The sequence below is a fragment of the Rattus norvegicus genome, chromosome 6, assembly GCF_036323735.1.
Source record: "Rattus norvegicus strain BN/NHsdMcwi chromosome 6, GRCr8, whole genome shotgun sequence".
NCBI classification, from domain to species: Eukaryota; Metazoa; Chordata; class Mammalia; order Rodentia; family Muridae; genus Rattus; species Rattus norvegicus.
In genome coordinates, this window is record NC_086024.1 from 93,532,190 (window position 1) to 93,546,724 (window position 14,535).

General features: G+C 40.2%; 2 protein-coding genes across 2 annotated transcripts in view; one reads left to right on the forward strand and one right to left on the reverse strand.

The window, feature by feature from the left end:
• Positions 1-14,535, forward strand: part of Klhdc2 (kelch domain containing 2) — a 39,829-nt gene that overhangs the window by 19,209 nt on the left and 6,085 nt on the right. The gene's annotated exons all lie outside the window — the stretch shown is intronic.
• Nemf (nuclear export mediator factor) overlaps positions 1-14,535 on the reverse strand; it is a 44,174-nt gene that overhangs the window by 4,500 nt on the left and 25,139 nt on the right. Inside the window, 10 exon segments of the mRNA NM_001170586.2 lie at positions 1,574-1,768; positions 2,119-2,196; positions 3,189-3,342; positions 6,313-6,362; positions 6,483-6,525; positions 8,156-8,408; positions 9,985-10,105; positions 10,182-10,240; positions 10,670-10,727; positions 13,582-13,694. Of these exon segments, the coding sequence (NP_001164057.2) occupies positions 1,574-1,768; positions 2,119-2,196; positions 3,189-3,342; positions 6,313-6,362; positions 6,483-6,525; positions 8,156-8,408; positions 9,985-10,105; positions 10,182-10,240; positions 10,670-10,727; positions 13,582-13,694 (1,124 nt within the window).

The window sequence follows — 14,535 nt, forward strand, 5'->3', positions numbered from 1 at the left end:
CTGGCATTTGATGCCAGGTCTTCATCTGAGAGACTCCTTTAACCTCTTATAAGAGCATCCTTTCCTACTCCAGTTCTTGGGCTGGGGAGATGGCTCAGCGATTAAGAGCACTGACTGCTCTTGCAGAGGTCCTGAGTTCAAATCCCAGCAACAACATGGTGGCTCACAACCATCTGTAATGAGATCTGATGCCCTCTTCTGGTGTCTGAAGAAAGTGACTGTACTCACATATATAAAATAAATAAATCTTTAAAAAAAAAAAAAAAAGGGAGTCACAGGCAGCTGTGAGCTTCAGTTCCTTATATCACAGTGGGCTAGACCATACTCTATCCCTCTTAGGAATCCTTCCCTCTCCATGGCTTGCTGTACATCATAAGCTGGTCTTACTGTGCTCCTCCTGTTTTGGCCTTCCAGGTGCTGGACTTGGCTATATGCCACATGTCTGGTACGGATATTTTTGAGCCTAAAGTTTATACTAGATATGGCAATAGTATATATAAAAGCTTGAGAACCAAAATGAAGTTTAGAACCATTAACAACACTGTTCAGTAGAGGGGGAGATAGTGACAAATCCCTGTAAACATCTCTCTAAACTGAACTTACAATTCAATTAAAAGCCAAGTAACAAAGCTGACTGTGCTGGGATTCCACACCTGTCAGCCTGCAGCCTGCATTTCATACACATTTCGTTGTAAAAGCTCAGCATTTCAAGAGTATGTAATCTGTTCCTGCAGGAAGATCTGTACTTAATTACCTCAGCTGGAGAAAATTAACTTCTACACTAACCCATGATAAGTTTTTTATGTTTTTTTTTTTTTTAAGATCCTTTATTTTAATTTCCCAAGCCAGGATTTTGCAAGATTTGATTTGTGAGTACACTGTAGCTGTCTTAGACACACCAGAAGAGGGCATCAGATCCTGTTACAGATGGCTGTGAGCCACCATGTGGTTGCTGGGAACTGAACTCAGGACCGGTAGAAAAGCAGTCAATGCTCTTAATTCCAGTCCTGACAAGTTATTTTTTATTATTATGTAACACAATAAAGTTCGTAACCCTATAGAAAAGCTTATAGAAGTAAAAATTTCTTTCCTACTCAAATAAGCACAATTCTCTTATTAAACTGAGTTCCACAGGAATCATGTAATATCTCTCCCATAAAACTTTTATTTTGTGTGTGCTATGTGTACATATACTTCGTCCGTGTACCTGTGGAGATCAGAGGGCAATTGTGGATGTCATCTTCAGGAACACCATCCACTTTAAGGTCTTTTATTGGCTTGGAGCTCGCTGAGTGGGGTCTGCTCCAGGTACCCATGTGCTCCCCCCCAGTGCTGGCCAGGATCATAAGCACATAAATTACACCATTCTAGGACTAGGACTCAGCTCTCACTGTATACAAAGCCAGCCCTTTAGACCCACACTAACTTACCAGAGGCTTCTAAGAAGTTTATCACTCCCCATTTCTATGAAATGAATGTAGTCTTTGAGGCTGTGTTTCTAAGATGAGGACTGTGGCAGTATTGTGAACTAGCTTGTCAGCTCCAGGCCTGGCCAGCCCCTGGGGTCACTCACCTTGTCATCATGTGGCTCATCCACAGCAAAGTCTTGTAAGTCAGGAGTCGACGCCTGAAGGGACGGGGTTTCTTTAACAACATCTAAAACCCGCTGTCCACCTCTGGGTTTCTGTGGGTTTTTTTTCACGGGTTCATCTTTTGTTTTTCCTTTCTTTCCTTTCTTCCCCTTTTCTTCTTTGTTTGAACCTGCAGACTTTCAATTCATCAAGGGGGAAAAAAAAAATCAATGTAATTATTACTAATACTGAGGTCCTTAAAAAATTTTACTTTTATGTTATGAATCTAAGCTTTTATTCTCCTTACATCCGTGTATATATTTATGAGTGTAGGAGTACACATGCCACAGCATACATGTGGAGTTGATATGTAGGAGTTACTTTTCTCCTTTCAACATGTGGGTTTTAGGAACTGAATTCCGGCTTGATAAAGTGCCTTTACCCACAGAGTCATCCCACCAACCCAAACACTGCTAAGGTCTTGAATGTTTCTCATTAGCCTAGAAGCCACTAAAAGGCCAGAGAAATTATTTTAGATGTTACTCACTGCCAACAATTTCATAATAAGTTCACGATCTTCATCATCCTGGTCTTTGTATTTTTCCTTCATTTTTTTCATTTTACTCTGAAATCAGAAGATTTGAAAAAAAAAATCAGTAGTAAAGACTGTTTTTAAAATGCCTCTTTCCTTCTATCAAATATGCTTTTGGCCAAGGTGCCAAGCACTATAAAGAACACTATGGAACACAGGAAGATGGGTATGCCATAGCACTCCTCCTCAAGGAATGTGCCACAATTCAAACACAAGTAAGGGGAATCAACACAACTTATTTGTTAGAATGTCTTTAAATAAAGGTCTGGCTCACTGCCCTTCTCCCACTGTCTGTGAGCCCTCCCTTCCTGGGCTCCTGCGTGAGAATGGTAACAGGTATAGTAAATCCCTGTGTGGGTGGAGGGCTGGACTGAGTAGGCTTGTCTAAGTGATTCCACAGGTGACCCAGGTTGTTGATGACACACACTGGCAGCCCTTTTTCCAGGACGTGGATCTTCTGTTTCCTGCTTCCCACCATCTGAAGCAAATGATGCCCCTCAAATGGTCCTGCCACAGTGGGAACATGAAATCTCCTCACAGTGACTGCTTTGTCCAACTTTCAAATCCCAGTCTAGCAACAGTGAAGAAGGCATTCTCTACCACTTCAGTGCTAGTTGGTATTTATGATCTCAGCTGTGTTTAGCGTCAGGAAATCTGTGTGCACAAGTGAAAACCCTTTCCAGATGAACACCTTCATCTGAATACTCTTACCTTTCCAGCTATTTATTTAAAAAAAAAAATCCATGTACATTCTCTATTTTACTCAAAAAATTATGTGTGTGGGTGTTTTACCTGCATGTATATCTGTGTACCACTTGCATGCCTGGTGTCACAGAGACAGAAAAGCTGGCTGGATTTCCTGAACTAAGGTAAAAGGTGTTAGCTGTGATGTAAGTGCTGGGACTTAGGTTGGGCCCTCCGGAAGAGCAAGCAGCCCTTTCTAGCTCACATTTAATAAGAGGAGCCCCGTAGCTGCACGTGTGAGGCACACTGAACGCACAGTCACTCAGGAGTACATTTCTTACCTTCTGGCCTCTTTTCATTGGCTGTCCAGCTGCCACATTTTTGCTTGTGTTCTGGTCAGCTTCACTGTGCACAGCACTTTCTTTTTCTTTGTCCTTTTCTTCTATCACTTCTAAATCCCCTGAGTCACATGGGAGCTTTTTCTTTTTCATTTCTCTACATACAATCAAGCAGAAATATAAAAATTTTAAGAATGTCAAATGTGCCCTAAAAACTGTAAAAGGGAAATATAGTGTGTGGCAGCTTCTTCTTAGCTTGAGAATCACCAAAGCACTGTATAAAGAGGCTCAAATAACCAAGTGAGAGACCTGGAAATCTTTTGAAGAAATTCTATTCTGTTGTCCAAACTCAAAAATCTTACCTTTACTTATCCTCTCTCAACTCCACATTCACTTATTCAGCTGGCAACCCTGATGTACAGACAAACACGGGTTTGCAGTATCCTATGGGCCTGGCTTTGCCACATGTCAGACATTTGCTGATTGGTTGGTGGGATAAGCAAGTGTTTCCAAATGCAGACCCATCAAGGAGGAAGGGTACATTCTGCTGCTTTGGCATCTCTCTACCTCAGTGCTGTCTTAGTCCAGGCCCTCAATGCCTCTCAGATTTCCTCTGTATGCCTTATAGCCTGCCCTTCCCAGATTTCTGTTCATCTTCCCTGTTTCCTTATCTAGCCTTGCAGATGGCTCTGTACAAGGTCACTTTTGAGACAAGGCCACTCACCTGAGTGAGTCTGAGACAGTCTCCAGACAAAGACAAGCAGAGACTGCAAGCTCTGCTGAGAAAGGGGGTCCCTTACTTTGTGCTGAGCTCCAACAGCCATCCTGTCATGGGGGCCTATGATCCTGCAAGGTTCCCCAACACTTAGTCATTCGAAGTTCTCTTACTTTCTAATCTAAACATCTATGATTTTATAACATATATATAAACTTTCTTTTTCTTTCACCTCAATTCTATTTATTATTTTTCCAAAGCATCGCACATACATTTTATATCCAAATCTTTTTGTCCTCCTAGTAATGATAATTCTCCTTGGAGTCTCTTTTACCCTCATGTACCTAACTGCTAAAATATCTGAGGTATATTTCTTATGTGTGTGCATGCAGAGCCCAGAAGATATATGTTCTGTTCTATTAAACTCTATCTCATCCTCTTGAGACAGGATCTCCATTGAACAAGGAGTTTGCTGTGTCTTTTTGGTTTCTGACTAGGCTGGCTGGCCAGTAAAAACCAAGAATCCTGTTTTCCTCTTAGTGCTGAGACTACAGCTACACTCACTCTTGTGCTCAGCTTTCTACATAAGTGCTAGGAATCTGAACTCAGGTCTCCATGCTTACACAACAAACACTTTACTTAAATGAGCCATTGTCCTAGTCCCTAGGTGTTTGTTTTATACAAAAATTTTCTAATTCCAATTTATTTATTTTTATTAATATCTTAGAATTAAAGAGGGAGAAAAGAAAAGGGCAAGAGGAGGTAGAAGGGAAAAGAGGTAAGATCGAGGAGGCTGGAGAGATGGCTCAGGAGTTAAGAGCATTGACTACTCTTCCATAGGACCCAGGTTCAATTCCCAGCACCCATATTATAGTTCCCTGTCTGTAACTCCAATCCAGGGTATATGACACATTCACACAGACAAATGTGCAGGTAAAACACCAATGCACATAAAATTCATTAATTTTTACAACTACTATAAATGAATAACTGAACATTTTTTTTTGCAAGATCAGTGTTACTACTGGTCCTTTAATAATCATGTGCTAATATTAGAGTGATAGCTTAGAGGTAAAGAGCACTGGCTGCTCTTCCAGAAAATCCAGGTTCAATTCATGGCATCTACACAGTGGCTCAGAACCACCTATAGCTCTAGTTTGAGAAGAGCTGATGCCTTCTTCTGGCCTCTGAGGGGATCAAGCATAAATGTGGTATATATGGATATTCAGACAAGATTTGTACATATATAAAAATAAGACATTTTTTAAAATTCTTTTTAAAAAAAAAAAGATTAACTTATTTTATTTATGTGAGCACACTGTGGCTGTCTTCAGTCACACCAGAAGAGTGCATCAGATCCCATTACAGATGGTTGTGAGTCACCATGTAGTTGCTGGGAATTGAACTCAGGACCTCTGGAAGAGCAGTCAGTGCTCTTAACCACTGAGCCACCTCTCCAGCCCCATAAAACGAATCTTTAAAATAATTTTTAAACATATGCTTTATAGTCACACTGCCCTTTACATGTTTACATAATAAAAGGTCTATCTTACTACTTACCTATCTCCCCTATCACAAATGAGTCTTACATAAAAGAAATACCTTAGAGATAGACATAAAGAATCTTGGTGGGGCTGGGGATTTAGCTCAGTGGTAGAGCGCTTACCTAGGAAGCGCAAGGCCCTGGGTTCGGTCCCCAGCTCCGAAAAAAAGAACCAAAAAAAAAAAAAAAAAAAAAAAAAAAAGAATCTTGGTGGGGGGCTGGAGAGATGGCTCAGCCGTTAAAGGCTAGGCTCACAACCAAAAATATAAGAATCTTGGCAGGGACTGGAGAGATGGCTCAGTGGTTAAGAGCACTGGCTGCTCTTCCAGAGGTCCCGAGTTCAATTGCCAGCAACCACACGGTGGCTCACAACCATCTGTAATGGGATCCGATGCCCTCTTTTGGCATATAGGTGCACAAGCACATAGAGTCCTCATATATTAAGTAAATAAATCTTTAAAAAAAAATCTTGGATAGGCAGGTGGTGGTGGCACAAGCCTTAAATGAGTTTGAGGCGTCTGTCTGGCCTACAAACCATGTTCCAGGACAACCAGAGATATCAGGGAAAACCTGTCTCAGAAAAAAAAGAAGTAAAAACCAGACAGACAAATAATCTTGGTGATTAAAGGAATATTCAAAATAGTCAAATATGTGTTAGTTAGCTAAGTGATTTTAAAGCTTGGGTCTATTTATTATTCTGTGTTTATGATGTGTGACACATGCATGGAGGGCAGAGGACAACTTTCAGGAGCTGTGGAGTGAACTTAGGCTGCCAGGCTCATAAAGCAAGCATTTTCACCACCACGACTTCTCTCTCTTCACCCAGCTGTCAATTTTTAAACCATGACTAAGTTATTTAACACCTTTACCTTCTCTCCTTGGCTGACAAATGTCTTCGGCTCTGTGATTTACTGTCACTCTATTAAAAACAAAAAACAAAAAACATGAGAACACTACAACTATTTTTGAAACAGTAAATTTTAAAAGAAAACTATTCAGAAAAGCACTGTTTTTTAGTATAACTTCAAAAATAGCTTACTGAATTAAAAGATTCTTCTCTTGGAGTCAGTTTCTGTAGGGGCCTATGAAAACAAGAGATTTTATTAGTCTATAAAAGCCATTCATTGCAAAGTTTTAACATATCCTCCACCGTCTTATAATCTTAGAAAATCTTCAAATTTGCAAACTACAACCAAAGCATCTCCCCATGCTTGTGTACACAATCTTTACATGAGCGCTCAGTCTTCTTCTGGAGACCAGCTGTCCTTAATCCCCTATGCAGCTGGGATGACCCCGAGCCTCTGCTCTTCCTATCCTGGGCATACAGCTCCCCACACAGCTGCCAAGCTGAAATCTCTGTGCCAGCTGCTGCTAGTGCTATGCACCGATATCTTCACCAAATTCCTGGGAAGGGAAATCCATAGTCTACGATAGAAATCCATACTTAAACACAGAGTAGCTTAGCCAAAGAGATACCCTAAGACTTAATTTTGGCTGTCTGATATCTAAGCCATGTTTTAGAACTCTAATAAAAATCCATAAACAAACGAACCAACAAAAACAGAAAATGGGATCTCTGTGAGTTCCAGACCAGCCTGGTCTACACATCAATTTCCAGGCTAGCCAGAGCTATACAGTGAAAACTTGTCTCAAATAACAACAAAAACCAAACAGGGACACTGTGGCTCTATTTACTTGGTAGGAAGACAACGAAAACTAAAACATCCATTTGTTTAAAATGAGACTATTGTTAAAACTATTTTCTTTTTGTTTAATTCTGATTTTTATTTATTTCCTTTTATTTTTTGAGACAGGGTTTCCTTGGTTATCCTGGAACTCTGTAGATCAGACTGGCCTCAAACTCAGAGATCCATCTTCCTCTACTGAATTAAACGGATGAACCATTATGCCCAGCTTTAAAACTGGTGTTTATTCATATATGTCTAATGTGGAGATGTGCACTTGACTGAGGGTAGGCCAGCAGACAGCACTAATTTCCTGGTGAGCAGTTATGGGCAGTTGTGCCTGGCACAACATGGTTGCTGGGAACCAACTCAGGTTCCCTATGAAAGCAATATACTTTCTTTTGAGCCATCTCCTCAGCCCCACTGTAGTATTTTCAAATACAGTACATTTTAGTGGGGTCTTCTTTGCCATCATCTCCTGAGTCCCCTGGTAACTGTCACTGTGGTCTCCTTCCTCTTTCATGTCGTGTGTCATGTGCACTTCTATTCTTACCCTCTCTTGGTCGGCCTCCTTTTTAGAGCTTTAGGCTTTGCTCCACACCCATTCCCATACACTTTAGAGATTAGGCTTCTGTTTTTCTGAGTTTAGATCACTTTCCTTAATATTTTATTTTCCTGAAAACTTTAAAATTTGTTTCTGCACTGCTGGGTTTAAACTCAGCTTTTAAGCATGCAAAGCAAACTCTACCACTGAACCACACCCCAGAACCTGCTGTTTCTAGTCTGACCTACTTTTGCCTACTTTATGAACTTTTCTCCTTTGGTCCTGGGAATCTCTAGCAGGAAACCAATCGAATGCTGAGAAAACAAGACCACAAAGGAGGCTGGGAGTCCCTGAGTAACCCTGAACCACACATGAAGAGGGAGTGAATGTAGTGAAGTCAACCTCAGTGCACTGCTGTATAAGGATTTGCCTCAACATCATCTTCAGTCTAAAAATAAAACTAAACACTCTCTCTAACGTTACCTTTGGGACTGAAGATGGGACAAGTCAATGGTGGTGTCAGGATATTCGAAGGGCTCTTCCTCCTCTTCCCTCACCTCACCAATGGGCTCTTCATCTTTCGTGGCTGTTTTGATGGCTTCTCCATCTTCAGAGCTCAGTTCCTCTCTTCCACTGTGAGCAGCAATGTCCTCTGGATCAGCCTGAGTCCTGAGTTCCACTTCTTCCGTGGTTCCACGTAACTCCTCGGTCTCTTCTTCACTGCTGTCGCCCCCTTCTGTAGAAGTCCCGTAAGGAAAATCAGTGTGCAACTCCCAATGGGGCTGTGTGATTCCGGTCATTCCTAGGTTCCCCAAAGGGCATCAAAAAATCCCTGTGTAGCTCCACAATGCACTGACTCTATTCTGACAAAGGACAGCCCTTACCTATCTCCAAGATCACTTTACCACAAGACTTTTTTGGACATCACTATTTCTGTAACAAACCTAAGTTGTCTGTCACTGCTGCTTCCATAAGGCAAGACAATAAAAGTAGTTGTATAAGCTCTGTAACCTTATTAATTTGTAAATGTAAACCAATACACATTATATAACTAGCTTTACACTAGGCAAAAGGAATACTAATACAGCTAGGTCTAATTGCCACTTTCAAGAAATGTCATGAAATGAATAATGTCTGTCACTTTATGACAGGGACATGGCATGCATCAGTCAGTAGAGTCTAACAACACAGCATAACCCGAAAAGGACTAACCCCAGGAGAGAACTAACTACAGAAAAGGACTAACACCAGGAAAGAACTAACTACAGAAAAGGACTAACCCCAGGAGAGAATGAACTACAGATGTGGTGCCCTTTCCTTAGGTTCCTTACGCAGGCAGATAAATTTATTTTGGCAGTCACAGTATCTCTGTACTTGAATCAAATATATTACAAAAATCATCCAAAACTGGCCACAGTGGCTTATACTTGTAATATCAATATTTGAAAACTGAGTTGGGATGAATCAAAAGCCTAGCCTGAACCAAAATTCTCATGTGAAAAATTAAGCTTCATATAAAACCATCTTCCTATCATTTCTGACTCCTAAACCCAAATGGAAATGTTAATTCATATGTACCCAAGTTTACCTGTTACATATATTTACAAGCTATCCATCAAATGCTCAAATTTTACCAAGTACTTAACTATTTTTAATTCATTAAAGTATTTTTTCAATCCCTAGTATAAACAAAAGAGCATATTTATTATTTCCAGAAATTGGTAGTACTTTGGACTATTTTTAAAATTCTGGATATCATAGAAGAGACAATTACTTAAGATTTAGGAATAAAACTAGAGAGTAAAAATCACAAGCCATGGCTAGATCTAATAGTGAATTTCTGTAATACTCTCTAGCCCTTGGGAGACAAAGACAGAAGGACTGATTCAAGTTCCATGGCAGCCTGATCCATATGACAAGTCCCAGGCAAGCCAGAGTTACACAGTAGTTATCTTGCTTGCCTCAAGAGAACGACAAAGTCTCAATCCTGGCTGGGAAGATAAAAATTAAGTTGGTCAAGTGCTTGCCTTCAGGCACAAGGATGAGCTGGATCCACAGAATCAACAACACAGCAGGTGGGGCGGTGGGGCGGTGGTGCGCACCCGTAATCCTTATGCAGATGGGGAGGAGACAGGCCCCTCTGGCCGGCCAGCCCTGCCTAATCAGCAAACTCCAGACCAGCATAAAACACTATCTCCAGAAGAGATGTACACAGTGCCCGAGAAACACCTGCTACCATACACATGAGCACATGGAACACATGAACACACACACACAAATCACAAGCCAGTTTATTATAACACATCAACTACCTAGCTGTTCCATTTCTTCTGACATGAGTTCACTTGTGCAACTTGTCAATGTTTCCATGTCTTCATCCTGCACTCTGACTTTTCGTTCACCTCGATGTCTCCAGACACAGGACTCATCTACCTAGAGAAAAAGTCCTTCCTCACTGCTGGAACATTAGGAAGATTATAGAAGTAAGCCTAAAGAAAGTAAAGAGTACCTTAAAAAGGAAGCTAAACCCCATCATTAGGTATGAAGGAGGAAGGAAATTCTTTTTTCCTAAAAAAGAAGATACACATTAACGGTTATAAAGATCTGTTTTCTCCAGATTTTGGCCTGAAAGTATTCTATACCTATGATTATATGCATTTTACCTTGTCCTATACCATGAACATTTACAAAATTTAGTATTATGTATAGGATAACTATCAAGAAAAGTATGAATGCCTGTTCCCACCTTTGGGTTTGTCATTACCATGAAAATCTATTTTTTATTTTAAAAAGGTTAGGCTATAATTCTTATTCTTATAAGTAAACTATGTGAAATACATTCTCATTAATAAATGCCATGCCAAGGCAAAATTCCCTTATTTCATAACAAAATTTGTATGTGCAACTACAACATACAACTTCACTCTACGAATATCTTTAAAGCGGCTCTTGCCTCCATAACCCACGTTAGGGTTCTTTATCCTGTTAAGCTGTTACCTCTTATCATGAAGCTTCCAGTTGTTAAGTACTCTCCTGTCGGTGCTGTTTTAGAGACCTGAGGAACACAGTGATGCATTATAGTCTTATCAAAGAAGAAAGTTGAGACAGGCTCTCAGGTATTACAGGTTGGCTGGAATGTACTATGTAACTGAGGATGACCTTCTAATCCATCCGTCTCTTGAGTACCAGGCTTACTACCGTGCCCTACCGTGCCTCCGTTAAGTGGCTCTGGGCTTTGTGCATGCCAGAAGGTCTCTGCCCAAAGGAGCTACATCTTCAGTCTCTCTCTCTCTCTTTTTTTTTTTTTTTGGTTCTCTTTTTTGGAGCTGGGGACCGAACCCAGGGCCTTGCGCTTCCTAGGTAAGCGCTCTACCACTGAGCTAAATCCCCAGTCCCCATCTTCAGTCTCTTAAGATGCTTTTTCAAAAACATGTTTTTCTACTCAGGAGAATGAAATAACATTCAAGCAAGCAACTCTAAGCCCTGAAAACTTTACAACTTAGCAAAAATTCTCAATACTGAAGGCACAGATACATACTTCCAATGACAGATATACTTGGCAACAATAAATGAAGAAATAACAAAAAATCTACTACTCTAATAAATGACACAGACTGCACTGGATCTAGCTTTTTCTTCTATTCTTTTTTTTTTTTTTTTTTCGGAGCTGGGGATCGAACCCAGGGCCTTGCGCTTGCTAGGCAAGCGCTCTACCACTGAGCCAAATCCCCAACTTTAGCTTTTTCTTCTAACATAGTAATATAATGAGAAAATAATAAGTATACTAAGCTTATCACAAAACCTTATTGGAAGACAAAATTATAGTCATTAAAAACCCTTTCTGGGGGGTGTGTGTGGAGAGATGGCTTAGTGGTTAAGAGCGCTGACTGAGGTTAAGCCTCTTCCAGAGGTTCTGAGTTCAATTCCCAGCAACCACATGGTGGCTCACAACCATCTGTAGTGGGATCTGATGCCCCTCTTCTGGTGTGTCTGAAGACAGCTATATTGTATTCATATACAATAAATAAATATTTTTTTTAAAAAAAGCCCTTTCTGGGATTCTTTTTGATAGTTAAAAAAGAAAAAATTTTGAATGACTTTTCTTTTCCAAGGCAGGCTTCTCTGTGTAGTGACTGTCCTGAATTCAGAGACCCAAGTGCTGGTGGTAAAGGTTTTCTGCTACCACCTCCCGGCTTTGCAGATTCTAAGTAATGTCTGTCTGTCTGTCTACGTGTGGTTGCGTGTGACCATGTGCATGTGAGCGTTTACAAGAGGATGCTGGATCTCCTGGATCTGAAATTCCAGGTAGTTGTGATCAAGGAATTTAATATGCGAGTGCACTCGTCCACTCCTGTGTAGCTGTGGAGATCAGAGGACAGCTCACAAGAAGCTGGTTCCCTCTCTCACTATTTGGATCCCAGGAACTGAATTCAGGTCATTAGGCTTGATGACAATGGCTTTTATAAGCGACCTCTCCAGCCACTAAAATAAAGATAATAGAATTTTTAAAAAATATAGTTGGTAAAACAAAGGAACTTATTCCAAAGATTCTACACATTTGTGATTACTCTAAATTTGGGAATATCTTTTTAGTTTAAGCAGAAAACTACTATTAAGTAGAAGTATAAAGTATTAGCTCTCAAATATTATTAATTTCCTAAAACCACATCACAGAATAGCAAATAATATAACATAAAATGAAACAATTCTCAAGGATGATAATGAAATTGATTTTTTTAACTATCACTTAAGTTTTGACTCTTCTAGAACTAACGCATCATTATCAGCTATAATTCTTGGAAATGTGGGTCTACTTGCAGTAGGAAGTCAAATGCAAAAAAGATTAACATCCAAGAGCACTAACAGCTGAGCTTGGTGGCACAGGCCTGTAGTCCAGGGACCTGAATGACTGAGGTAAGAGGACTGAGATTTCAAGTCCTGTGTGGGATATAAAGTGAGTTCAAGGACAGCTAGGGAAACTTAGATCAACAACAACAGAGGGCCAAGTGCACTTGCTCGGAATGCAAGTCTCCCAGTGCAATCTCCAATACGATAATAATAAAACAACTTTAAACATAAAAAGGGCAATTACTAAAACCAAGTGAATACATAAAATGTACGTTACACCTCTTTTCTAGGAAGGCAAAAGAGATTCAGAAACTTCTAACCAAGATGAGTAGGAAAAAGGTTTTTGTTCAACAGTTCAGTCACTAGTAGATCATTCTCTACACAGAATTCCATAGGTCACCCTCTTCATATCCAAATCTTACCAATACCTGTTATTTTATTCAACATGGTAGCTCCTCTGACTCTATCCCATTGTTTGCTTTAAAATGTTTCTTTGCTGGGTGGTGATGCTACACAGCTTTAATCCCAGCCAGCACTTGGGGCAGGGGCAGGGGCAGGGGCAGGGGCAGGGGCAGGGGCAGAGGCAGAGGCAGAGGCAGGTGGATCTCTGAGTTTGAGGTCAGCCTCGTCTACAAAGTGAATTCAAAGGCAGCCAAGAATATATAGAAAAAAACCTTGTCTTCAAAAACCTAAATAAACAAACAAAGAAACAAACAAACCCCTGCCCCTGCCCTTCTTAGCAGGTTATATGGTATGTACACCTTTAATCCAAGCACTCATTAGACAGAGAAAAGCAAATCTTTGTGACCAGTCTATTCTGCATAGCAAGTTCCAGGCCAGTCAAAGTTACATAGTGAGACCCTGGTTTTTAAAAAATAAGTAAATAAATAAATAGTTTTCTTCTTCACAGTACTTCCCACTTAGTATGCATATATTTTTCTCTACTGCTTAAACATACACTTTATCAAGGTAGGTACTTTGCCTGCCTTCTATATCCTAGCCATTTATAATGAAGTATAAGCTCTTAAGAGATGAAGAAAACGGACCACAGCCCTTATTACCTGATGATGGTGCACCCACCAAGCACTCGTGATAACACGGGCATCCCAAGCTGCGCTGTAGCAAAGTGCCATTGTGCCTGCTTCAGTCAAAGTCCGAGGAGGGATGGGATCTCCTATAATAGCAATGCTAGGTTTCATACCATACAGAGCAAGATGTCAAAGTTATTCTTAGTATAACTCTGTGTAACAAAGATACCATATTTCATTTCAAGACTCTATTTACCTATCTACCTACCTGTTGTTGTAGTGTTAGGGACCAAAACCAGATTTTTAAAATTTGTTTATACTTCTTTGTATTTTTATGCATACATAAGATAATGAAGTGTGACTATTCCTGCATCTATATTCCAAAGCACTTCTATCCCGACCCCCAAAAGCAACTGTGTATGTATTAGTAATATTCTTACTTCCTTTCCAAACTTGGCTCCCTGCAATCGCTGAGTTACTACAAATTCAGGTAATGGACTTCTATGTAGCCCTTTGTGTTTAGCCTGGAATTTAAAGTGGTCCTCCAGCTTCTGCTCCGGGGATTATAGGTATGATCTGTCAATCTGTCAATGGCTTTTTTCCCCCTTATTTCCCTTTAATATTTTACAGATTTTACTCTATAGACTGTTTTATATCAGCAAGTTCATTACTAATTTCATGATGTAATGAATTAAAAGCCAGGGTCCCATGCATGTTAGAAAGGTACTGTATCAACAAGCATAACTCCTATTTCTTATGTAGCCCAGGCAGCTGTATAAACTGCTGTATAGCTGACCACCAAGGTGAATGTCTGATCCTTTCACCTCTACTTCTTGAATGCTAGGATTACAGGCTTGTACATGCCTGGTCTATGTGGAGATCAATGAATGTTAGACAAGCATTCTTCTGAGCTATATTCCACACCCCCTTTTTAATTCTTTTAATGTTATTGTCTGGTTTATCAATTTATTTATTGCTAGTTATGGT